The sequence below is a fragment of the Primulina eburnea genome, chromosome 8 (genome assembly GCF_022965805.1).
Source record: "Primulina eburnea isolate SZY01 chromosome 8, ASM2296580v1, whole genome shotgun sequence".
NCBI classification, from domain to species: Eukaryota; Viridiplantae; Streptophyta; class Magnoliopsida; order Lamiales; family Gesneriaceae; genus Primulina; species Primulina eburnea.
Window position 1 is genome coordinate 4,418,046 of NC_133108.1, and position 24,823 is coordinate 4,442,868.

Below are 24,823 nucleotides of genomic sequence, written 5' to 3' on the forward strand. Positions count from 1 at the left end.
GACGGGACGTCTAGAGCCACTCTATTGAATCTTCTGATGTAAGCCCGCAAATTCTCCTCAGGGCTCTGCTTTACCTCAAAAAGACTGAAGGCGGTCTTTTTGTACTTCTTACTACTACTAAAATGGTGTAAGAATACCTTCTGGAAATCTCGGAACGACTGCACGCTTTGAGGGGTCAAACCCTCAAACCATCTCTGAGCAGAATCCACCAGAGTTGTCAAGAACACCTTGCATTTGATTCTATCCGTGTAGCAGTGTAACATGGCCATATTCTCGAACCTGGCTAGATGCTCTTCCGGGTCCGCGTTGCCATCATAATCTTTTATTTTGGCAGACTTGAAGTTCCCAGGAAGAGGTTCCTGAACAATGATATCAGCAAATGGACATCCCTTTGCCGCGATCCGGGCAGAGCTGCGACCCTCCATCTGTCCCTCTAGGACCTTCATTTTTTGCTTTAAATCTTTCAACTCCTCTGCTGTAGTCGGAGCCCTTGACCCGGCACTATAATCTACACTCTCTTCACTCCCTTCCTCCTCCTCCTTCCGCCCCTGCTCCTGCTCTTGTTCCTGTTCCTGCTCCTGTTCTTGCTCTGGTGGCGGGTCACGTCGGGAAACTTCTTTCCGGGCCATAGCATGAACCATTGCATCAGCCATCATTTTTTTTAATTCCTCTCGCGTCATGGTTACAAGATTCTGGTCGGTATTATTAACATTTACTTGTCTTGAAGATTGTCCCCCGTCCCCCTGGGCCCGGGAGTTATCTTGGTTTGTTCTCCTGGTACGAGCCATATCAACGCCTCGAACTCAATATATTTCCCACAGACGGCGCCAATGATGAGATCCGCTGGAAAGGGGTGAGCCGGGTAAGGAGCTCCAATCGGATCAAATCAACAATTTATAATGTTTTGGGAATTTTGAACGAAGACAATGGCTTGAATGACACCTGCAAACAATGAAAAGAACTCGTGAATGGGCGCCGGAGGGGTTTCCGACGTAGCCACTCCGATGATAAAGTCAGAAGTTTTTTTGATGATGAACTTCGAACAATATTTGAGGAGAAATACGTAGAGTGCTTAAAGTTCAAAGGTTTTTCAGGATCATTTAATGATATTAATACCTGCTATTTATAGGTGAGGAATGTGTAGTTACCTTGATTCCTGCGTCACCTATTAAGTCGGTTTACCATACTAGCTTCTGATGACTTCTCGGACACTCCAAGCCCAAATTGTTCTGACAGATGGGATGGCCTGTAATGATTGCACTCGAGTGTGGTGCACTTATCGAGATGGTGCTATTCTCGAGATTGCCCAAGTGGTTATGCAACCGGGAAACTTACCAGGAAAGATGAGAAGGACCCGGTCCACTTTACGAGGACCCGGGCTAATAACTGAAAACTTCAACCGGTCGGGTAGACTTACCTGGACGCTCCTACCCGGATCCTAATGGGGGTATCACTGGGTGTAATAATTGTCTCCGTCGAAAAATTGATCGAACGGTAATGTTTGAACTGTTATATGATTTAACAAATCTGAGTTTCACCGTTATTCCTATCTATAGCTTTTAAGTATATTTAAACTTAATTCACCTTCAGTAATTTAAGTAAATTTTTTTATTTGAGTTGACTTTATTTGATTATGTCTTTATTGAATATATAAAGAATTATATAGAGCATCTTAATAATTATTCATTAATATTTACACACAAAAATCCGACAATATATTTTTCCTCTAAAAGATTTATCACACCCACTATTCATTCTAAAAATCCAATTTATTAAATTTTACATTAATTTTCCCAAATTGCATTTATTAAGATGTGACGTTGTTGTTGTTCTAATGATGTTATTACCCGTATTGGGTGAAAGTTTGGAATTGGTGCACCCAATAAAATAATGCTTATGAGGCTGAAAAATTAGCAGGAGAGCTAGAAGTGGGAAAAATATCGAAATATCGAAATAGCGTATCGAAAAAATATCGAATTTATAGGAAAAATTGGTATACCGAAAATTTCGGTACGGCATCATATCAACCTTAAAATTAGGTTTATGGTGCATGTATACCGACAAAATTTTCGGTGTCGTTAACTTTTTTCATACCGAAAATTCGATATATCGAATGTGCGATATACCGAATTTCCGATATCGATATCGGTATAGAAAAATTCTATACCGATATTTTCGGTACGGTACGGTATCCCCACCCCCTAAGGAGAGCAGTAAGCACTAGAAATCATGGCTACTTACTAATTGTATTAAAGAAATAAATTAATTTTTTTAATTAATTTCTTAAGAAGTTTGATGATGGTCAGTTTATCATGAATTAATTAATAAATAATAAACTTGTAAAAGAATAAACCAAATAAGTATATAATCAGTTATGTTGTTCAAATATATTAATAGTATGTTTGAAATACATTCAATCAATAATATTATATAATTCTCGTAGTCTAAAAATTAATTTTCTTATAAAGGAATAAATTAAAATGAGTGGTAATTAAAAATGTTAAAAGTAAAGGTTTAAAAATTATGGCAACAAAGTTTTTGTATTGAAGTATTCAACCATTTTGAATTTTATAGCGAATTATTTATTAATTTTTCATAATATTTGGAACAAATCTTACAATGACATCAAACTCTTTTCACGTGCGACGTACGTATATTTTAGTACTATTACAAAAATCATGAACAAGAGGAAAAAATAAATGTAACATAGTTGTGTGAATCGACAATTTTAATGTGCTAAGCACCGCCACCAGAACCATATTTCTTGCCAAAGGCAAGGAGCTGCAATCTGTCGTAACCAGACAGCACACCAGCACCAGCAATAGCTCGTAGGATGTTAGCTCCAGCCCCCTTAAATAGGGACTTAGGTCCTTCTTTCTTGATGATCTGGGAGAATGCATCAATGGAGCTCTTATATTTGACAGCCTCCCCGGAAGTCATCATCATCCTTCTACGCACCGTATCGATTGGGTAAGCAGCTAAACCAGCACCATTTGTCACAGCCCATCCCAGCAAGAAACTTGCCAAGAAACTATCCTGTAGATATTAGAATGCAAAATCCAGTTTCAAGACATTTAACTCACAAAACAAAACATGATGCGTGCTAAAAAATGTGAATAATTGAAGCCTACTAACCTGCAACGGGCCAACAAGAACAACAGGCTTTAAAGAGTCATAAAGGCCAAAGTAAAGACCACGATAAACTACAATTCCAACGCAAGAGATGTTAAATCCGCGATATAGTCCAACAATGCCATCCGATTGAAGCGTTTTCCTGTAAACATCAATCAAGCCATTGAACTGCCTTTCACCACCTGTTTTGACAGCCTTGGCATCGTTTGTCAACCTCGTTCTGGCATAATCAAGGGAGTACACAAACAGAAGGGACGTCGAACCAGCAGCACTACCCGATGCCACGTTCCCTGCAAACCACTTCCAATAACCATCCTTGTCTTTCTTGAAGTTAATCAGTCTCTTGAAGTGATCTTTGAAAGCGAAGTTAAGGGCCTGCAGATACACACGAAACTAGAGATATAGTGCATGTTTTTCGGATCAATATTGAGAAAGGGCATATAAAATTATTACAAAAACTTCTCAAGAAACAACTGAGAAACAAGGGGTACAGTACTCAGGCGCTCTTGGAATTGGGTCATCACTTGATCCTACAATTAATATTACGCACGTCCAGTCCCTGCTCCAACCCAGGGACAGGTATTTTTGTTAATTAATGCAGTAAATGATTAACTTTGGCATAACAATAAGTATTCGGTCATATTTCCATGAAGATTGTATCTATGAAGATAACATGAAGCAGCTAATTAAGAGAGCGAGAGGAAAGCCGTGACTTTGTCAATATATTAACCTGTGTAGGAAAGTATCTGATCACATTAGTATTATTGCCTCTCCAAAGAGAAAGGACACCTTCATTCCTGATATTTCTTGCGAAGCAGTCCGAAATTCCCTTGTATGGTTCAGACAGCCTCCCAGATTTGATCATCTCATCCTGATTCTGAATTAGCAGTTTCACTCTCTCAATCGGAGCAGCCACGGTTTTCGATACAGCACCAGACACACCTCCCATTAAAAACTCCGTCATAAAAGTGGCTAACCCCTTATCTTTCTCCGCTGGAGCCCGTATAAGAAAAGATTGAGCATGCAACTTTTGAACTACAGATGGATATAGCGTACCATCCACCATGTTTTCTACTTATTATGCTAACCTGACAAGATCCTAGCTAGAAACAAAAACAATTAGAACAGGTTAGAAAGTTCACATCATTTTGCGAGTGAGACATAAACAGCATGACATAGGATCAAACAAAAATAATGAATTTTCTTAAAAATTAATTCAATGCATGTAAGAAGAACAAGAGAGGATATTCAGGTACCTGATTCGTATATTGACGAATCCTTAAGCTGAATATTTATCAATATATATAATATAAACCAGTCAATTCGAACTGCAATACTTTTCTTAGCCACCGATTTGAATTTTCTGTTGAATTTTCTCGACCCACGATTCATATCTGTCGACGAGTTAAGTTGAAAGTGGGAGAATGAAATCTTGAGTTATTTTGCTAGGACAGCTATGCAATTAATTTGTAATAATTACATCATATTATAATGCAAATCCTAACATTTAAATTCGAATAGTGTTTTAATATGATGTAATATCGCTGTCAGATTTAACTTCTACAGAAAATAACATTCTACCCCAACTAAACTGGAAAATACAAGTCAAATTTGATATCATGAGGATTCCTAATTGGACACGAACACTTCGCCTGCGTTAGCTTTGTCATTTCCTATTTGGTTTCTTCATTTTTCTAGAATAAACCTGCTCACCCTCCAATTTGGTTTCTTCATTTCCTATTTGGTTCGAATGATCATTATTGTCTTAGTGAAAAGAACAATTGAGTTGGATACGAAGCAGTAAGGATAGCATTTGCGATTTGTAGTGGAGTTGTCAAACCGGTTTGTCGGCTCCACCCCGTCCCGCCAATTAGGCGGGTTGGGAAAACCGGAATCCAAACCCGCCAAAATTTTAAAACAAATGTCAAAACTTTTTTTTTAAAAAAAAAAACTGACATAAATTATTATGAATAATATAATTCTTTCAAAATTTATCAACCGACATACATAAATCATTATAAATAATATAAATATTTCAATTTTAATCTAATACAGTAAACCATTATAAATAATATAAATCATTAAAAGAATATGATAAAAAAATTTAAAAAATTGGTCCGCCCAGCACACTACACAAACGAACTGACCCATTCAGACCCACTTTCAAACAACACTAAAATAGTGATCTAGCCTGCCAATTTTTTTTTACCGCAGAATGAACTAATCCGACGAATCTAACCCTTGAAATTTTTCATATATTCTCTAATTCTATCTTATATTTTTTAAGATTATTAAGCGAGTGGCAACTTATGGTGTTGGCTTACATTTGAAGGAAAATGTGACGATGTAATGAAATTTTTATCTTATATCGTCAACTTAAACTAATCATGAATATCGCTCACAAGCACAATTCAAGAATCAAGAACTAAATGGTTGGATACAGGTTTTGAACTCTATAAAAAATAAAACATAACTTTGGAAAACATGTACCTAATAATAACTGCTTAACACAACCATATTAGCCTAATACCAAAGACTCGACTAACTACAACAAAGGTGTTGAGGATAGAAGTTTAATGCCTTAAGCAGAACATAAGGATGCTCTTTGCTTTACCAATAATTGCTTCAGCTTTTTAATTAGCTTTGGATCTGAGCACATGTAATCTTGGAATGACTCCCTCAAACATCGCAACAATATCTTGTGATCTTCATTTGGATCCATGTTAAGTAACTTCAAAAACAAATCTTTCCAGAGTTGGATGTTCCAATATCTGAAATACAAAAATTTGAAGACTATAAATTAGATGGATCAAAACTTGTTCAAACTTTGAACGCAAGGGAAACTTAATTTTTAAAATTCTATTTTAAAGCAAATAAATATTTTGAACTAGTTAAGAGCTTTGAGTTTTGACAAAAGAATCTATATACAAAATGAACCATATTTGGCAGGTTTTGGTGTGATATTTAAGTATAACACGTTTGTGAACTCTGGCACGTGATAAATGGTATGATAGCCCAAAGAGAATGTGATAGTCGTGATAATCATGTCCCGCATCAGATTATAAATAAAAGTTTTAGTAAATTAATTGTAAATTCGCTAAGCGAAAATGGAAACGAATGGGATGTTTGTGAAGTTCAGTTAGTGGGAGGATCTCATTAATGGGTCCATGCAGCTACATATGGATAGTAGAACAGGTCATCGGTGGGAACAACAAGTTATTACCCAAGAAAAAGTGTTGTTTTCATGAGAACTGCAATTTGAACTTAAAAGATATAGTGCTACATGTATAGATTTATTGGATCCTAATATATTAGGTTGCAATGAGTGCATCATGTTCTGAAGATTAGCGATTGTGATAGCTCTGTCTCACGCGGACTTGTGGAAAGTTTGTAAGGATTTATAGGACTACAAATCTGATGCCTTTAGCATCATATATCCCATCTAGAATCCTGCCATTAGTGGATTATTCATACTCCATGACAATAATATTTAAAGATTTTGAAAGATGGGACAAACCTTTTGTAGTGTGATTTAGGTTGGTAAAAGCAGTTTCCGTCAGAGGAGTATCTTTTTTCAATCTCCATATATGTATTGTGAAGCATCAAGTGAACGACAACACACATTCCATACAAGTCCACCTGATCTCAAATGCCGAAAAAGGAACAGTCAAGTTATATATAAGTGTTGATAAGGACTATTCATAATGATTGATTATGTAAAATGTACCTGAAAATTCCAAGGCTTGTTTTCTTGCATCTCAAGGCAACGAAAGCCAGAAGTTCGACTATCTCCAACAAACTTAGTGCCTTGCGGAAAGAGATCTAAATCGATTCCTCTTCCCCAATCGACAAGGCATAGACCCTGATGGATATAACCTGACTTGTAATGTAGCAATATCAACTGAATAACCATGCACACAAGGAATTTGGAAATTACCTGATCACGCCAAGATCCAGTACGTTTGCGGAAATCATTTGCATTTTCGGTTGGATCAACCCTAGCATTGAGTTATGCAAAGTTATGAATTTGACTAAACACTCAAGAAGGACCATGAAGTGTAACTGTGCAACTACTTGAGAATATAATATAACACAAACAAAGCTCTACAACGTCCAGAAGAAGTTAAGGGAGGATAACTCTCTTTCGCACTTCAGGAAAAGGTTTTACCAAACAGAGATGTGATCTGTATTTTGGAGATTGGGAAAAAGGCAAACAGAATTACATCATTCGGCAACTAATTTCATGAGATCGGAAATGTTTACTCCTATGTTTTACACAATTTCAACTTCTAGTACTAGGTTGGAGTGTGGCCGTGGGCAATAGAGATTCAATTTGATTTATGGAATATAATTTAGCGGGAGATTCAGACCAAAAAAGGAGGTTTTTGGAGGAAAATTCAGGAATTACGCCACTATAATCTTCACACTACTTCACAATGGAGTCTTAACGGATGTCATATACATTGACAAGCTATGTTTTTAAAAAGGGAAAACAACATTGATAAGGTGCTATAATTAATTCCCAGTTTTGAAGATAACATTTTTACAAATGTAAGATAGTTAAATGCTTCAATTTATTCCCGAAAAAAAAAAGCTTCACTTCGTTGGTCTTCCATTATATCCACAAGTACTGTTATATCTACAGTCTAACAAGCTTAACACAGAAAGGGGTAATAGAGGTTGAAAATGTCCAGAAGAACAGGAAGATATACTGCTCAGATACACTTGTTCCAGGTAAGTAGATTAGAAGTAATGCACATCTGTCTTGCGAAGAAAATACTAACACGTATGATAATTGGGTAAAATTGTGCCATGAAATCTAGCAAAAGGACGCAAGTAAATCAAGTCTTCGAAGCCCAGGGCTTCTAATCATAAAATGATAAAGTGCCTCCTGTTGGTAATTCAACATGTTGAATTACCTGGAATACCGGATGAGCAGATTATCAGGTTTAAAGTCACCGTGGATAATTTTAGCATCATGCAATGTTTCAAGAATTTGAAGCATTTCTATGGTATAATAAATGCATAACACTTCTTCCATAGACCCCCCTATGACGGCATTAGAATTTATGGCATCCTGCAGAATTTTAACATGAACGGTGTAAGGGGAAAAGCTTTACAACGTGAACCTGATGAATAAATGTATGTCAACCTGAAGCGTGCCATGAGACAAATAATCAGAGACCAGAACGCTGTAGTCAGAATAGAGGTGTAATCTATGAGCAAAACCAAAACTGATCCTCTGAAAAAATGAGCTATAATGAGAAACAACTTTATGAAATAGATTACATGTAGATTTTTTGTCAAGACGTTCATTTACCTCGTTTTCTGAAATCCGCATATCAAGTTGCCGGTACATGTAAAATTCCCAAGGAAAGGGCGGTTTTTGTATCTGTCAGATTGGAAGGTCCGGAATCAATAATATCTTACAGTGAACTCCAATTTCGTAAAAGGTGAAAAAAGATGTATAATTACTTTAAGGGCAACAACATCATCAGGATTGCTGTCGACATATGCTTTAAACACCTGAGCAAATCCACCCTGACCTGCACACCCTTTGATCTCGTACTTGTTTCCACCTTAAGCATTATAAATCCAAAATACTCAGAAGTCGAGCAGACAGCCTTCAAGCCTAGTATGATGGTAATAATAACAAAAGGAAATTTACTAGTACTTGACATTCACGCCCGTTTGTCTTAAAATTAGAGTACTCATATTGATGATGTTCAGGAACACAACCAAACAAAGACTAAGAGATTGGCAGATAACAGGTTCTTAAGCCATCTTAATTGGTTTTATAGAGGTTTTTTGGTAGATGCTTTCTAAGGAGACTGAAGTTTGTGAGTTGATGAGCGCTATATCTAAATTTTAGTTTATTAGATTTATTGAGAGCAAATTCAGTCCTGTTCGACTCCGGACCGCATTACCTTGAAACTTAAGTTACCTTAAATAAATATTGCTTAAAGCCAAAAGGAAGTATACAACACTTACATGGCTAGAGCCTAGAGCTCAGCTCCCACATGTAAAGGAGTAGAAACCTTCTATTTCCTACTTTTAAGAAGACAGCAGAAATGCCCCATTCCCTTGAATTTTTATTTAATATTAGTAAACAGGAGAGCCCTACCACGGGAAATTGTAAACTCGATCAAGTGTGCTTCACTCGGTGGGGAATAACCATTCATTTGACGTGGGGCCTCACACCAAATTAATGGTGGATGCTACACCGGGTAAAGCATAGTTGTCAATAATGAGCGTTTGCGCGTAGCGTAGCGAAGCCCCGTGGCGGGGCGCTACACGCACTGCACTTTGAAGTAGCGAGCGCTATCGTCGCTGTCATCGTGATAGCGTTTGAGACGATAGCGGCGATAACGTAAAACAAAGCTACATAACATTTTTTTAAAATAATGCATGTATTGTAGGCTCATTTTACACAATTTTTAGGACTAATTCTATTTCAATTCAATGTTGCTTCTCCTCTTCTGTTTCAATCTTCTCCGCTTCACCCAATCAACCCTGACATAAACTCTACAATTCAACATATTCTCCTCTTCTGTTGCTTGCGGCTCGCCGGACTTTGGGCTGTCGGCCGCCGTACTTAGTACTTCACGTCGTCGCCAGTAATATTCTGCTTTTTTTTTTTTTCAGATTTTGGTTTTTTTGGCATGGACTTAGGCTTTTCCTGGAAATTATATTTTTCTACATTTCTTGCTTCATTTTTGTGTCTTGTATGATATTTCAATGAAAAAATTTTAAATAATTTTCAGATTTTACAATAATTTTATTTTTCTGCATTTACAATAATTTTCAGATTTTAATTATTCTATTAAAGGTTTTTCAATGATTTTCAAATTTTACTTTCCTTAATTTTAAGATATTTCAATACTTACAATGAAAAGTTTTTTTCCTTACTTTAAAAGATGGAAAACTTATAAGAAAATATAAGGAAAAAAGATATTGGATGGAACTATGGGAGGATGGTCAACCTAGACAAGATTGCTGATGGAATATTATGCAACTTTTGCCAAAAAGTTACAGAGGGTAGAATAACAAGGCTCAAACAACATCTTGTTGGAGAATTTAAAAATAAAAATTCTTTACCAAAAGCTCCAACATGTGTTAAGCAAGAAATGAAATATCACTTTAAAGAAAAGTTAGCCCAAAAAATTGTCATGGATTTCATACCTAACTTTGATGATGTTTTTGACATAGAAAAGAAAAGATCACTTTGAAGAAAAGTTAGTCAAAAAAACTGTCATGAATTCCATACCTCACTTTGATGATGTTTTTGACATAGAAGAGCAAGGAGATGATATCGATTCACACGGGGATCCCTCTCGTGGAAATCGGTCGACATCAATTTTTTCCTTGGTCAATTCGTCAATATTACAGCCCAAAAAACCACGGCAATTGGGTCCTATAAATGCTTTCTTTAAGCTAGACGCGAAGAATCAAGGTGGTAAAGCACCCCGATTTAATGAAGTTCAAAAACCGAGGTCTGATGCAATTAAAAAATTTGCAAGGTAGATGTATGTTACGTGGATCTCATTCAATGCGGTCAAATATGACAACTTCAAGTCAATGATCGAAGCAATTGGACAATATGGTCTTGGGATGAAACCACTAGTTACCATGAGGTGAGAGAACCACTTTTAAAGGAGAAGATCAACCACACAAAGCTGATTTTGAAACAAAATGAAAAGGAGATGGCGAAAAACAATTGTACTTTAATGACTTGTGGGTGGAGAGATAGAAAGCGAAAATCACTTATCAATTTCTTGGTGAATGCCCCAAAAGACAGCATGCTTATTGAATCAGTCGATGCATCTAGCTACTCTAATACTCATGAGAAGATGTTTGAGTGGCTTAACAAGTTTGTGCAAAAAGTCGGGGTGAATAATATCGTTCAAGTGGTCGCCGACATTGAATCAAATAATGTTTATGCCGGTGAGAAAATCTAACATAATTAGTTACAACATCTTTTAACTCTTATTAATTAGTTTGATTAACTAACCTATTATGTTTTTGTTCTTTACAGGAAATAAGTTAATGGAGAAATATCCAAACTTGCATTGGGCCCCGTGTGCAGGACATTGTTTGGACTTGATGTTTGAGGACATATTCAAAATGCAGGATTCGAAGAGGGCACTTGAGCGGGCAGTCAGTGTTAATGGATATATTTACAACCGAACTATGTTGTTGAACATGATGAGAGAGTTCACCGACCAAAGAGACCTTATTAGGTCAGCTAAAACTCGTTTTGCCACTGGTTTCTTGACTATGAGAAGCTTTCAGTAGCATAAGCAACTTTGAGAAAGATGTTTACTTCAGAAAATTGAAGTAAAAAAAAATTCGCGAAGGAACAGACTTGCAAACAAGTAGAGAAAATTATATCGATGCCTTTGTTTTGGTATTATATCATTTATGCTATGAAAGTTGGTGGCCCATTATTGGAGGTACTTTGGTTGGTGGATGGGGAGAAGAAGCCTATCATGGGTTATATATACGAGGCAATGAATAGGGCTAAGGAGAAAATAGCAAAAGTCGTTTTTGAGATAATTGACAATAGGTGGCAGTTGCAGCTCCATCAAGACTTGCATGCAACGAGTTATTTCTTGTAACGCTGAGTTCTTTAACTCAAATTCTGATATAGAACAAGATGAGGAAGTAGATAACGGGTTGTACAATGCAATCAGTAGGTTGACTGATGATCCTGAGGCAGAATGAAAAATACATACATTGTTGTTAAAATAGAAACAAGCCGAAGGTGTTTTGAGAAGGAATTTCGAAATGAGAAAAGTTTTATCACCATGTATGAAAATATGTTTAAAGGACAAGTTTTTCCTTATTTTTTTGAAATAAATTCAATGAGAAATATTAATATAACTATTGTTATTAACTAGCTGCATGGTGGAACTCATATGGAGTTTCGACAACAAAGTTGCTAAGACTCGCCCAGAAGATACTCAGTCTCACTTGTAGCTCTTATCATAGTTGTTAATAGCGCTTGTAGCGCTCGCTATAGCGTGTAGCGAGGCGTAGCGCTGCCCCGTCGCTACAGGGGGCTACGCACAGGCCTCTTGCAAATAGCGAGCGCTATCGTCGCTTTCCTCGCTATTTGGGCGTTGCAGTAGCGATGAAATAGCGCGCTATGTTGAAGAAGGCTGTGGCCAGTTTTTCACCCAATTTTCGACCCATTTCATACTGCCAATTTTAGGCCCATGTTGCTCAATTATTTAGGCCCATGTTGCTCAAATGTTTAGGCCCATTCTGCACAAACCTACAGACAGTTTATACATCGCGTCTCTTCTCCACTTCTCCACGCCTCCAAGCATCAACAACACGCCCAAGAAAGCTTGCCTTGCACCGCCGACCTCCGGACATCTGGCCGCCAACCGCCGACCGTCGACCGCCGGCCACCGGACTTCTGGACACTGTTTTGCATTGCTGCACATCGGTAATATTCTGCTCTTCTTTTTTTTTTCCTTCTGATTTTTTATTTTTTTGGACACCTTGTTGAGATGAACAATCTCTATAAGGTATTAATTCTATGTGCTTATAAGTTGATAATCCAGACTATATTGTCTATTAAAAGTTTACTCCCAGCTAGCAAATTATATATAAGAGCTTATTTATTTAATGGAATACATTTTTTCAATTTACGTCTGAAAAAATTTGAAGGTAAAGAGATGTATCAATAATCATTTGTATTATTAAATATATTAGATTTAGTCTACATGGATCATAAAATTTGTACAAGCTTGCATGCAGCTAGCATAAAGATGTATTGACCATCATTTCAATTGTCATATATATTGATTGTATTCTAAACTGGTTATAAAAGTTCCAAAAGCTTGCAGCTCTTTGATTCTATAATATTAGTTACTGGCTTACTGCCATTTGATTATTGGAATATTAGTTATTGCCTTTGTACTTGCTGTAGCAAATGAATATTGATTCTATTTATGAAATATTAGTTAATGTCATTTGCTTATTGGAATATTGGATTTCTGGAATATTAGCTACTAATCTACTGCCATTTGCTTATTGGATTTCCTCAATGTATAATAAATTTTATTTTTCTTAATTTCAGATTTATAAGATGGAAAATCTACAAGAAGAATTGAGAAAAAAAGATATTGGATGGAACTATGGGAGGATGGTTAATCCAGACAAGATTTCTGATGGAATATTATGCAACTTTTGCCAAAAAGTTACAAAAGGTGGGATAACAAGGCTCAAACAACATCTTGCGGGAGGATTTAAAAGATATTATAACTAATGTTATTAACTAGCTGCATGGTGGAACTCATATGGAGCTTCGACACCAAAGTTGCAAAAACTTGCCCAAAAGATACTCAGTCTCACTTGTAGCTCCTCTGGTTGCGAGCGCAATTGGAGTGTGTTTGAACATGTAAGTTTTTATAATATTACAATTTTTATTTTCTATTACTGTGAAGTTTTAAAAATTTGTTCTCGTGCCACGTGCAGCTTCATTCCAAGAAAAGGAATAGATTGGAGCAAAAACGACTGAATGATTTGGTGTCCATCAAATACAACAGAGCTCTGAGGCGTAGATACGATTGTCGTGATACCATCGATCCTATCATATTGACTGAAGTGGATGATAGCAATGAATGGCTGCTAGGGAGACTGGAGGATGAAGAGCCTGACTTTGTTCATGATGGTGATGATTTAACTTTGAACTTATATATTTGCTATTTAAGAATGAAAGATTGAATTGATGTTAGTATATATTATATATTATATATTTATATGCTTGTGGCGCTACACTTGCAAATAGCCCTCGCTACGCGCTTCGCTACGCGCTATAGCCACGGGCAACCTCTGCGCTACGGGGCGCTACACGCGATTGACAACTATGGCTCTTATGGTTGTGAACTTGTGATCGCAATTGGAGTGTGTTTAAACATGTAAGCCTCATAGTTGTCAAAGGCGAGCGAGGCGAGAGGCGCCACCAGGCGCGGGCGTTATGCCTGGGGAAATCCCAGGGGCAACGATTTACAAATGCGAGCCCAGGCGCACGCCTGGGTTTGCCTTGGCAGGGATCTCGGGCGCGCCTTAGGTGCGCCTGAGATTGCCTTTTTTAAAAAAAAATCAGTAACTGAGTCTTTGTTTTTTTTTAAATATTAACTTAAAATGTAAAAGGCCCAACCCAACCTTAAACCCTAGCAGCACAGTTAACAAATTAAATATTAGAAGGCGACAAGAGCAGAAGTTTGAATACTGCAACATAATTACAGAAGTGTGGATGATTGAAGAATTTTAATCGTGTTACTTATTATTATGAACTTATTAATTATTTGTTGTTTTGTATGACATTGTGACTTAATTATTTCATGTTTTAATATATTATTCTAAGATAAATATATTTTTTAGAAAAATAAAAAATGTGCGCCTTGCTTCGGTAAGACGCGAGCCTCGCTTTGCGCCTAGCGCCTCAGGCTCTAGAGCGAAGTAGATGATGACAATAAATGGTTGGTAGAGAGACTGAAGGATGAAGAGCCTGACTTTGCTCATGATGGTGATTATTTGACTTGGCAAGATATTGCAGATGTTGTTGGAGTAGATGAAACTCCTTATACGTTGAGGAAATCCAAAAGGGCCCTGAAGGCGACCCTTACATCTACACAGGCCTCAAAGGCGACCACATCTACACCCACATCTAAGTCTAGAGAGAAAAGGCCAATAGAAACATCTACTACACTTAATCTTGTAGATGAAGAGGATAAATTCGACTTGATGAAGAAAATGATGCCAAGCATTATTCGATTTCAAATGAAGAAGATAGTCTTGATCTTAATGAAGAAAATGAAGATGAATTTTATATTTGTTTTTCTAGTATTAGAATTGAGGTTTTATATGCTTTGAATTTATATATTCGTTATTTAAGCATGAACTATTGAATTGATGTTATTATATGCTATATATTATATATTTATATACTTGTGACGTTTTACTTTCAAATAACTCTCGCTACGCTATTCGCTATGCTTTCTAGCCACATACAACCTTTGCGTTACGGGGTGCTACGCACGATTGACAACTATGGGGTCAAGCATACCCGGTGCAGCTATTTTCCCCCTACCACCATCACAACAAAAAGTGTTTAAAAGTAACTTTTGTTTTAAAAAAAAATGTTTTACAAGGAATCTATCCTTTTTTCTGGATCTAAATTATCAAATCCTCCATCTTAAAAAATATAATTACACTGGAAAACAGTATTTTAAAATAAGATCTGACGGGGAATCGATTTCAATGCAAATAACAATAATCTTCTTATGGATGTCAATATAAATTTAATATAAACATTTAGCTGTAGAAAAGAATGGAGTGCGAAGCATTGAGATTATATAAGCCACCCCTCCTACTAGAATCAAATGGGCATGAATTATTTGTTTTAGAACTTATAGATTGAACAATATCATTGTTTAGAACTAACCAAAGATCAATTCTCGAAAAATGAATGTCGAGAGTCCAAGGGGAGCAAATCAGTCTCCACATGGTTAAGATAAACAAAAGATTTAATATGTGTGTGTGCATTTCACAGATACTAAGTTTCTTGCAGGATAGTCTTCGATGTGCTCACATGATAGTAGAAGAACTATAAATTAATGTGTGCAAGTACCCAAGATAATTTGTTTACCTATATCAATGGATTTGTTCCTGCCTGAATTCAGAAGCGAGGATAGTGCCACTTTTCCAGGATATGGTCTGTTACTTGGATGGTATCCCTGAAATAATGTCTGTTGCTTCCTTTTGTCTATAACAGAAAATGGCAAAACTCGAATAGAACTAATGACCTAAGTGTTTCACCTCATACTGTACGACTTGTGAATGCAGATCCTTCAATAGGTTTTTTATGGTTGCCACTGACCAAGGATTAACAAAATTTTCTTCAACATCACGAGTGTCCCCATTTTTAGCCTACAAACAAATTATGAAGTCGGCTGAATCGCATTTTGTTCATTCAGAAAACCAGATTCTTACTGAATCATTAATCAAAAGGATCAATGTTGTGTGATTAATTGTGACTTCTCAATAATTACACAGATATGCAGCAATGAAGGAGGCAAGAGATGATAATTAGAATTAATCGCCAAGTTGTGTCCTATAACTCTTAAGTTTTCATGTTGGATTAAGAATTTATATGAATAGTCCCCATGTTTAATTAAGGAAGTGTAGCACACATTGTAAGTAGCATACTTATCCAATAGATGATAAAACAGTCACCGACTGTAATGCTAATTTATCTTAAAAAGGTCGGTGACTGTTATACTAATTTAACTTCATTATTACTCCTTAGGACAAGTATAATATATCAAAGATGATCAATCTTTAATCATATTCTAAAGAAACTACAACCACAAAACAATAGCACTATGTTAGTTGTTAGGAAACTTGTTTTCTGTCGCTACTTTTCTATACAATAGACACAATTACATGAACTAACTTGAAGCATACCTTTTGAAATGAACCATTTGTTACTATTACCGAAATTCTCTCCAGAAACAACACCTGTGCTTTCTTTAACCTCCTCAATGGCTCTGCCTTCCTGACACAAATAGATCCCGATTCTCAGTGACAATAATTTTATTTCAAAATTCTTTCACTCAAATTCACAAAATATATACATGTACATGTGACTGTAGAAAAGGGAGCTCGAAGAACCTTGAGATGCCAAGGTGATAAACCATTGAAGCATCAATAAACCTGCCTTTAAGTTCTAGAAACAATGCAAATGATTCATAAAGCATAGCTTTATGAATACAAATCTTGTTCTCCTCCATTTCACCAAAAACTCGTTCATAGTCAGACCTACCATCCATCTAGCATTGATACAAAAAAGCACAAAAAACATAAAATTTAACCCACAAATTAGGAATTACAAGATCATATATTCAAATTTAAAACATATAATTTCAAAATAAAAAGATAACAAAAAACCAATGTAATCCATAGAAACAGGAATTTGAAAGTAACATTGTTATCATAGAAGCATTTCAAAAACTGATTTGCAAAATCATGAACGATCTGGTAAATTCAACAGCAAAGAAAAATGTTGATAAAAATACAAACATAAACACAAAAATTACGAACTTAAACCATGGGAAATCCTGCACTTTCAAAAGAAATTAAAATTATATCAATATCACGATAACAAAGCAAAGCAAATTGAAACGCATAATATAGAAAATAGTCAAGAGCAAAATCTCGAATTAGCAATTGCAGACCAAATTAGATTAAAAATCATAACATTGTTGAGAGCTCGTGAACATGACACACTCAAACTCATGAATCGGATTGAGTAAATATTACGTATAGAAACCAAATCTTGAGAAATCTGACGTCGTCCCGGTACCGCGGATCGGATTTGAAAGCACCTATACAGTTCAATAAAAGCTCATCAAAGCTCTTGGAATCGCCCTCGTGAACTGAATCTACAGTTTGCGCTGCTTCATAGATGGAACTGAAGAATAAAAGGTAGTAATTGAGGAGAATGACTCAATGTTGTACGAGAATGTAAATTGTGTATGCAAGTAAAGGTTGGAGAGTCACCGGAGCCAAGGTAAGAGCGGATCCCCATCGTCGGTGGATATAACCGCCGGATTCGGTGAAATGACAGCCATGTCCGATTGCTCAGTTTTCCTTCTGTAATTCGAAGGTGAGGAGAGGAGATGGCTGCTTTACTTTTCGAAATCTGAAGCGGGCGGGAAGTAAGGTTATCGATTTAATGCTTTTTTTTTTTGGGTTGTTAGTATAATATCTTATTTTATTTTATTATAGAAAAGGTTATTTAGTTTTACTAACTACCATAATATAAACTAATTATATTTTGCATACTTGTGTTTTTATATTGTTAAAATATTTACCTAAACATGAAAATTTTTATTATTTTTAAATCAATAAATTTTCTTTTTAAAAAAATGACAAACTATCTAAAAATTTAAAAATATAATTAAATATATAAATAAATGAGGATATAATTATACTTTTAAATAAAATTTTACCAAACCAATTATAATATAATCAGTTCAAGGGTCTCAAGTTTGAGTAGGTCTTATGTGAGACCGTCTCACAGATCATAATCTGTGAGACGGGTCAACCCTACCCATATTCACAATAAAAAGTAATACTTTTAGCATAAAAAGTAATACTTTTGCATGGGTGACCCAAATAAGAGATCCGTCTCACAGATACGACCCGTGAGACCGTCTCACACAAGTTTTTGCCCTCAAGTTTATTAAGTAGTATGTTATTATTTTATTATATTTTTATAAATGTTTTTTAAAATGTAATTATATTTGGGTATATAATGTCTCAATAAATTTTCTTTTTAAAATGTATATATATATATATATATATATATATATATATATATATATATATATATATATATATATATATATATATTAATAATTCTATCATTTATACAAGAATAGGTCTCTTGTGAGACGGTATCACGAATCTTTATCTGTGAGAGGTGTCAACCCTACCGATATTCATAATAAAAAGTAATACTCTTAGCATAAAAAATAATATTTTTTCATGTATGACCCAAATAAAAAATATGTCTCACAAAATACGACCCGTGAAATCATCTCACACAATTTTTTATCTTTATACAAAAGGTATGATTTATATTTATCATGATAAAAATTTTTAATAAAAAATTGTTTTCCCAATTTTAATCGATAAAATAACATTGAAAATAAATGTGTATTTAGTTGGATTAATACTAATAAGTGGACATAAAATCAATTTTATTTAATATAAAATCGATTTTTATTTTTATCATATACCAATTAAATTATTTGTAGGATCGACCGAGTGCTTACCGCTTTATCAAAAGCTATAGCTAGTAGTAATGGTGCAACTCAAATCTTTTAAATCACACAGCAGTTCAAGCATCACGGTTCGATCGCTCTACCAAGCAAGGACTATTATTGCACCCAACAATCTCCCTCCCAATAATTACACTCCTTGCAATCAATGGGAATCGAACTCGTGACCTTGGCTCCGATACCAATTGTAGGACCGAGTGCTTACCGCTTTACCAAAAGCTATAGCTAGTAGTAATGGTGCAACTCAAATCTTTTAAATCACACAGCAGCTCAAGCACCACGGTTCGATCGCTCTACCAAGCAAGAAAAATTATTGCACCCGACATTATTTACAACAGTATTACGACTCTTGGGTATAACTTACCACCCAAAAAGTAGATATTGAGGTGAGGATGTCAAAGAAGTTATAAACCCATGAAGCAGGTCTTACACGAGCGATATGGGACAAACTGTGGCACGTTACGATTCATTCCCCTTTTGAGAGCCAACGTCCACGGCAGTTGATAACTTCGCGGTCCCTAGATACATGCAAGTAGTAGCCCTCCCAGGTGACTTTGCGGCCTCGCAAGCATGAAGATGGTAGAATTTTAGTGCAAGATAAAGCTATCATAAATAGGTAGAAAGATTACTTTAAGAACTTATTCAATTGGACAAGTACGAAGGAGTTGACCGTTGGTGGACATGGGATGCAAGAAGTAAGACAATCAAGTGTTCTCTTGTAGAATCTATTTGGTTTTATGTCGGGTGGGTCTACAATGAAAGTTATTTTCTAGATTAGACAAATGATAGATAAACATAAAGAACATAAGAGCCTGTATTTAATATTTTTCGACTTAAAGAAAGCTGAAATAGAGTGCTCAGAGAACTAATTCGGTGGGTACTTAAAAAGAAGCATGTGCTTCGATGCTACATCAAGATCTTTAAAGATACGTATGACGATGTCGTAACTAGTGTTAGATTTGTTGGAGGGATGTCATGTGAATTTTTTGTGGCAGTAGAACTTCATCAAGGATCATCTTTAAGTCATTACCTTTTTGTTTTGGATATGGATGAGTTGATGAGACAAATTCAGGATGAGGTACCTTGGTGTCTGCAGTTTGCAGATGATATTGTCCAGATAGACAAAACTAAAGAAAGTGTAAATCAAAATTAGATAGATCATAGATGAGGTGAAGCTCTTGAGAGCAAAAGTTATAGAATTAGTCACACAAAAACAAAATGTTTAGCTTGTAACTTTGGTCCTGAATCTAGACTAATGGGTAACTCAATTGAGATTGAAGGTCGAGAAGTCCCAAAGTGTGAAGTTTTTCGTTATTTATGATCTATTATCCAAAATATTGGGAACATTAGAAATGATATAGACCATAAGTTTAAAGCGGGGTGGATGAAATGAAGGATGACATCAGGCCTTATACGATATGCGGATGCATGCGAAATTGAAAGGAAAATGTTATAAGACTATTGTTCGACCAGCTATGCTTTATGGCTCGAAGTGCTAGTCATAAGATGGCGGTATCAAAGATACATATGTTAAGTAGAATTATGAATGAAATGATTATGAGCTCTTTAGAGGAAGCCCCATGGAGGATAAATTAGGGAGATACGTCTAACATGATTTGTTCACATGAAGAAGAGGCCAACTACAACTTCAATTAAATATATCTTAGATTTACGAGTTAATAGAAGGAGTAAAAGCATGGATAGACAATTGAAAACTTGAATAAATGTGGTTAATGAGGATATTTTATATCTTGATTTAATAGATGATATGCGGAAAACTCGCTTAATTTGGATAATTAATATTCATGTAACCGATAACACAACTAACAAAATGTGCTATCATGATGATTATTGATAGATATTACACAATTCGAGATCTCTATACTAACTTGTTTTTGAAATTGATACCCATGTCACTGTCAAAAAAAAACAAAAACATAATAAACACAACATTAACTTTGAATAATATTTTAATATTACCATATTTTACATGAAAATTCAATGCATATAAAATTATGTCTTGTTATTTTTTTTGTAAAATCTTATATTAGAATTTTATCAAACTTGAAATATTTATACTAACTGACTTGGTCTGTCAATGTAACACCAACATCAAATGAATATCTACCTTAAATGAATAAAAAATCAAAATCAAAATCATATTACATTCACTATCTGGTTGAATACATTATCACATCTAATTTAATTATGAGTAGGTCTCATGTGAGACCGTCTCACGGATCATAATCTGTGAGACGGGTCAACCCTACCCATATTCACAATAAAAAGTAATACTCTTAGCATAAAAAATAATATTTTTTCATGGGTGACTCAAATAAGAGATGTGAAAACCCGAAATCTTGCAACGAGAAAATCGATATATGTCATAGGAAATTTCAGCTCATTTTTGGCACAACATTATTCGCGTTCCATGCAATCATAATCTTGGAAATTCGTATAATCATTTTTCCCTCATTATTGACCTTTTATCACTATTGTTAATGACTAAATTAAACCACAACAAAATCAACCATTAAACTCGCTATATTAAAAGAAAAATAATGATAATTAAGAAGAGGTTAATGATCATTAATATGCATTTTAAATATGATGTTAATGGCCATGAATATGTGTTATTAAAAGGAGGTTAATGACCATGAGTAATGACATTTAAGTGGTATCAAATGTGAAGACCGTGCAATATGGAAGGACACCAATCTTGGAGGAGATTCATGCAGCCCAAAATCACTCTCCATTTGCATTTAAGGGAGCCAAAATCACTCTCCATTACAGCATGAATCTCGGGTGTGTATCTTGAATCAAGAAAAGGCCACGTTCATTCGGGGAGAGAAAAGTGCAATCATCACGTTGATTAAGCAATCAACGACATTCTTGGAGTGATACGAGCTTACCTTTATAGTTGATTATTCAAGCCTATATAAGAAGCAAACTCACTCCCCATAACTTCAAGAATTCGAAATTTAGCATTTGCAGCAGCCTAGTCGAAGCTCTACCGCAACCTTGTTTGAACGAAGTTCTTTTAACATGTCCTTCTAGCGCCTTAATCCAAACGAAATCAGGTAAGTGGGCTTTTGCTATGTATTTCTTTGTAACTTAAACTTTGTATAAGTATTTCATGACATACGTCTATGTGTGTCAAATCATTTTCGGAAAATGCTATTATATATTTTATAAAATCTCGATCGATGTACGATATATCTTCTATTTCCAATGTTCTTTGATTCTGCTGAGTTCATTCAAAAATTCCGATAAGTGTTGTTTGATACATCTGATTCTGTGGTGCACTGTTATGATTCGAGTGGGATATGGAACGACGATTGTAAATTTATATGGCCCTCATCAGTGGGTATAAAACTGTGTTTCGGTCCTCATCAGTGGGTATAAAACTGTGTTTCGGCCCCCATCAGTGGGTATAAAACTGTGTTTTGGCCTCACCCCTTAGAGGACTAACATATTGGGGACAATTTGACCATGGAAAATGAGATGAGTAACAGTGTTTTCGTTTGTTCTGATTCGTTCTGTTCTGAATTGTCTGATAATCTCTGTTTCGCACTTCGATTCCGATTCTGATATGATATAAGACACTATGTTTTGAAAAATCAGTTTGCAATATGGGTTTTAAATTATATTTATATGTATTTGTGGTAATCGATCGGCCCCCACTTGCTGAGTGTTTCCCAAACACTCACCCCTTACATTTCTCCCCAGATAAGAATGAAGATCAAGTAGACGAGGATGAAATAAGACATGCTTTGGAGTTGGTGAGGAAGTTTTGAGATATGAAGATTTCTCGCTTATGTTCTTCCTAAGTTTCGATTCAAGTTGTACACTGCTTCCGCACATTTCATTTCGTTTTGGAATTTATCACTGTAAGACAAGATTATTTTGAGTTATTTATGAAATAGACTGGTTTTGGTTTATACTGAACTACAAGGCTTGTTGTTTGACGATTATGTGATTGTTGAACAACGTCGGTGTCGACTAACCCCGGTCTCGGGGCGTGACAAGAGATCCGTCTCACAAATATGACCCGTGAGACCGTCTCACACAAGTTTTTGCCTTTAATTATTACAAAAACCGCTTATCAACTTTTTCCACTAGATATTATTCATGTTTCTCTATTCATTATCTTCCTCAATTTTTTATTTTGATATAATCCTCAATTTTTGTTAAAAAAATTTATTTTCTTACTCAATTTCGCAACCACCAATTCTATAATTCGTATTTTTATCAAAAGATTATTTTACAAATTCCACAAAATTTCTTCCTTTGCACCTATATGTAGACCCGCTTCATTATGCATAGTGAACTAATTTATTTCCCGACATGCATCATATGTTCTTCATCGCTAGTAATAAGAATGTAGAGTAACCAAACTTAGTATATACTAGTTAATCTGCACACGTAGTGCGTGTGTACGGTCTTTTTATAATTACCGTGAGATTAAAGTGAAATTTGACAAATTATCGAGAGACTAAAATGCTATTTGAATTGTTGGAATTTAAAAAATAAAAATAAAAATAAAAGTGGTTTTTAAAATTTCAAAAAATAAAAAACAAAATTGTAATATTGATAATTTGATATGACATAAGGACAAAATGAGAAAAAAAAGTTGGTGTCTATTTTGTTTTTATTAGGCCCAAACTTAGGTATAGTTTGGTACACATGATAGGATAAACGTGTGATATATAATACAAAGATAAGTTAAGGATAAATAAGACGTAGGATATTATATTTAATGTTTGGTATGATTTTAATAAGAGTGATTAAATTTATATATTAAATTGTAATGAAAAAATTAACCTTATCATAATAAATTTTATAATTTCAAAGTTGTTGTCTTGAGTCATTTTCAGAATTTATAAATATTTTCAGAATTAGATTGTCCAAGTCTAATTAAATATAAACAAGACAGATTTATGCAATACTTCAAATTTAATTTTTTTTTAAAATTCAAAAGCATAAAACTTGTAGTCATTATAATTTTGAAAGTAAAAAAAGTAAATATATCATAACCTAGAGTAAAAATTATAAGTTTATTAAAATTTTATTAATATTATTTAACATAAAATTATGTATTAGACAGAGTTTATGAATTAATTAAAATTAATGTACACTTATTATAATTGTATCATATAAAATATAAAATTGTGGAAGATAGATAAAATTTTCATTATGAATCGTCAAATTTGATAAATTGACATCGATGTCTCTTTTTTAAAAAAAACTAAATTACTGATATACATCAAAAATAGGAAAATATCACAGGTTTTTATTGGAAATAATGAGATATATATGAAATAGATTTTTATATATTGACTTATGATATTATCATGGACTTTTAACGTGGAATAAAGAAGATTATTTATGAATCCCTCATTTATCCCATATACCAAACTATGCGTTAATATAATATAGATATAGATAGATGTGTGGTTACAACTAATGAATGACCGTATTACTTCAAATCCATTTTACTATTTCAAATAAATTTATGTTAGGTGGGTTAAATCCGTCCTTTATTAATTTATGTAAATATATTTATAAAAGAAAATTGTAAATTTTAAATCATGTATGTAAGTATTATGATATTTTTTTGTCTTACATCCTTTTTTAAATCAATTGTGATAACGTAACTATGCCTTGAAGATTAATTTTAGTCATTCTCCTCAAAAAATTTCTCCTCAATATTACAAGTAAATGGTTAATATCTCGTTAGTAAATTTGTGTGATTACATTGTTAAACGTATGTACAGAATTTTCTAAAATATTGTAAAATTTTAACAAAGATATTGGAAATTCAAGGC

At 34.7% G+C, this 24,823-nt stretch overlaps 2 protein-coding genes across 5 annotated transcripts; both read right to left on the reverse strand.

Annotated features, from left to right (window-relative positions):
* Positions 1-2,558: 2,558 nt before the first annotated feature.
* LOC140838571 (ADP,ATP carrier protein 3, mitochondrial-like) lies at positions 2,559-4,553 on the reverse strand. The gene is made up of 4 exons (XM_073204985.1): positions 4,389-4,553; positions 3,863-4,231; positions 3,136-3,507; positions 2,559-3,036 (listed from the first exon to the last, which is right to left on the reverse strand). Exons 2-4 carry the CDS (start codon positions 4,196-4,198, stop codon positions 2,737-2,739), a joined length of 1,008 nt encoding a protein of 335 aa, XP_073061086.1. The 5' UTR covers positions 4,199-4,231; positions 4,389-4,553; the 3' UTR covers positions 2,559-2,736.
* A 950-nt stretch (positions 4,554-5,503) lies between these two features.
* On the reverse strand, positions 5,504-17,879 carry LOC140838573 (mitotic checkpoint serine/threonine-protein kinase BUB1). 4 transcript variants are annotated; one of them, XM_073204988.1, is made up of 14 exons: positions 17,710-17,879; positions 17,470-17,620; positions 16,822-16,979; positions 16,615-16,705; positions 15,967-16,077; positions 15,797-15,884; positions 8,608-8,711; positions 8,453-8,524; positions 8,285-8,374; positions 8,052-8,209; positions 7,070-7,130; positions 6,860-6,994; positions 6,650-6,771; positions 5,504-5,903 (listed from the first exon to the last, which is right to left on the reverse strand). In XM_073204988.1, exons 1-14 carry the CDS (start codon positions 17,778-17,780, stop codon positions 5,714-5,716), a joined length of 1,602 nt encoding a protein of 533 aa, XP_073061089.1. In that variant the 5' UTR covers positions 17,781-17,879; the 3' UTR covers positions 5,504-5,713. The 4 variants fall into 4 exon arrangements, with proteins under 4 accessions (XP_073061089.1, XP_073061088.1, XP_073061087.1 ...); XM_073204987.1 differs by having other exon boundaries at positions 16,615-16,701; positions 16,791-16,979; XM_073204986.1 differs by having other exon boundaries at positions 16,615-16,701; positions 16,785-16,979.
* Between the last annotated feature and the right edge of the window lie 6,944 nt (positions 17,880-24,823).

What these genes read in the sequence shown, in the direction of transcription:
- LOC140838571 (XM_073204985.1), bottom strand. Translation starts at nt 4,198, where the DNA reads ATGGTGGATGGTACGCTATATCCATCTGTAGTTCAAAAGTTGCATGCT. An exon ending in TCAGATACTTTCCTACACAG is followed by an intron (nt 3,508 to 3,862) that starts GTTAATATATTG and finishes GTGTATCTGCAG; the next exon opens with GCCCTTAACTTCGCTTTCAA. An exon ending in TTCTTGTTGGCCCGTTGCAG is followed by an intron (nt 3,037 to 3,135) that starts GTTAGTAGGCTT and finishes TAATATCTACAG; the next exon opens with GATAGTTTCTTGGCAAGTTT.
- LOC140838573 (XM_073204986.1), bottom strand. Translation starts at nt 17,780, where the DNA reads ATGGCTGTCATTTCACCGAATCCGGCGGTTATATCCACCGACGATGGG. An exon ending in CTGCTCATCCGGTATTCCAG is followed by an intron (nt 7,131 to 8,051) that starts GTAATTCAACAT and finishes ACTCAATGCTAG; the next exon opens with GGTTGATCCAACCGAAAATG. An exon ending in ACAAGCCTTGGAATTTTCAG is followed by an intron (nt 6,772 to 6,859) that starts GTACATTTTACA and finishes ATTTGAGATCAG; the next exon opens with GTGGACTTGTATGGAATGTG.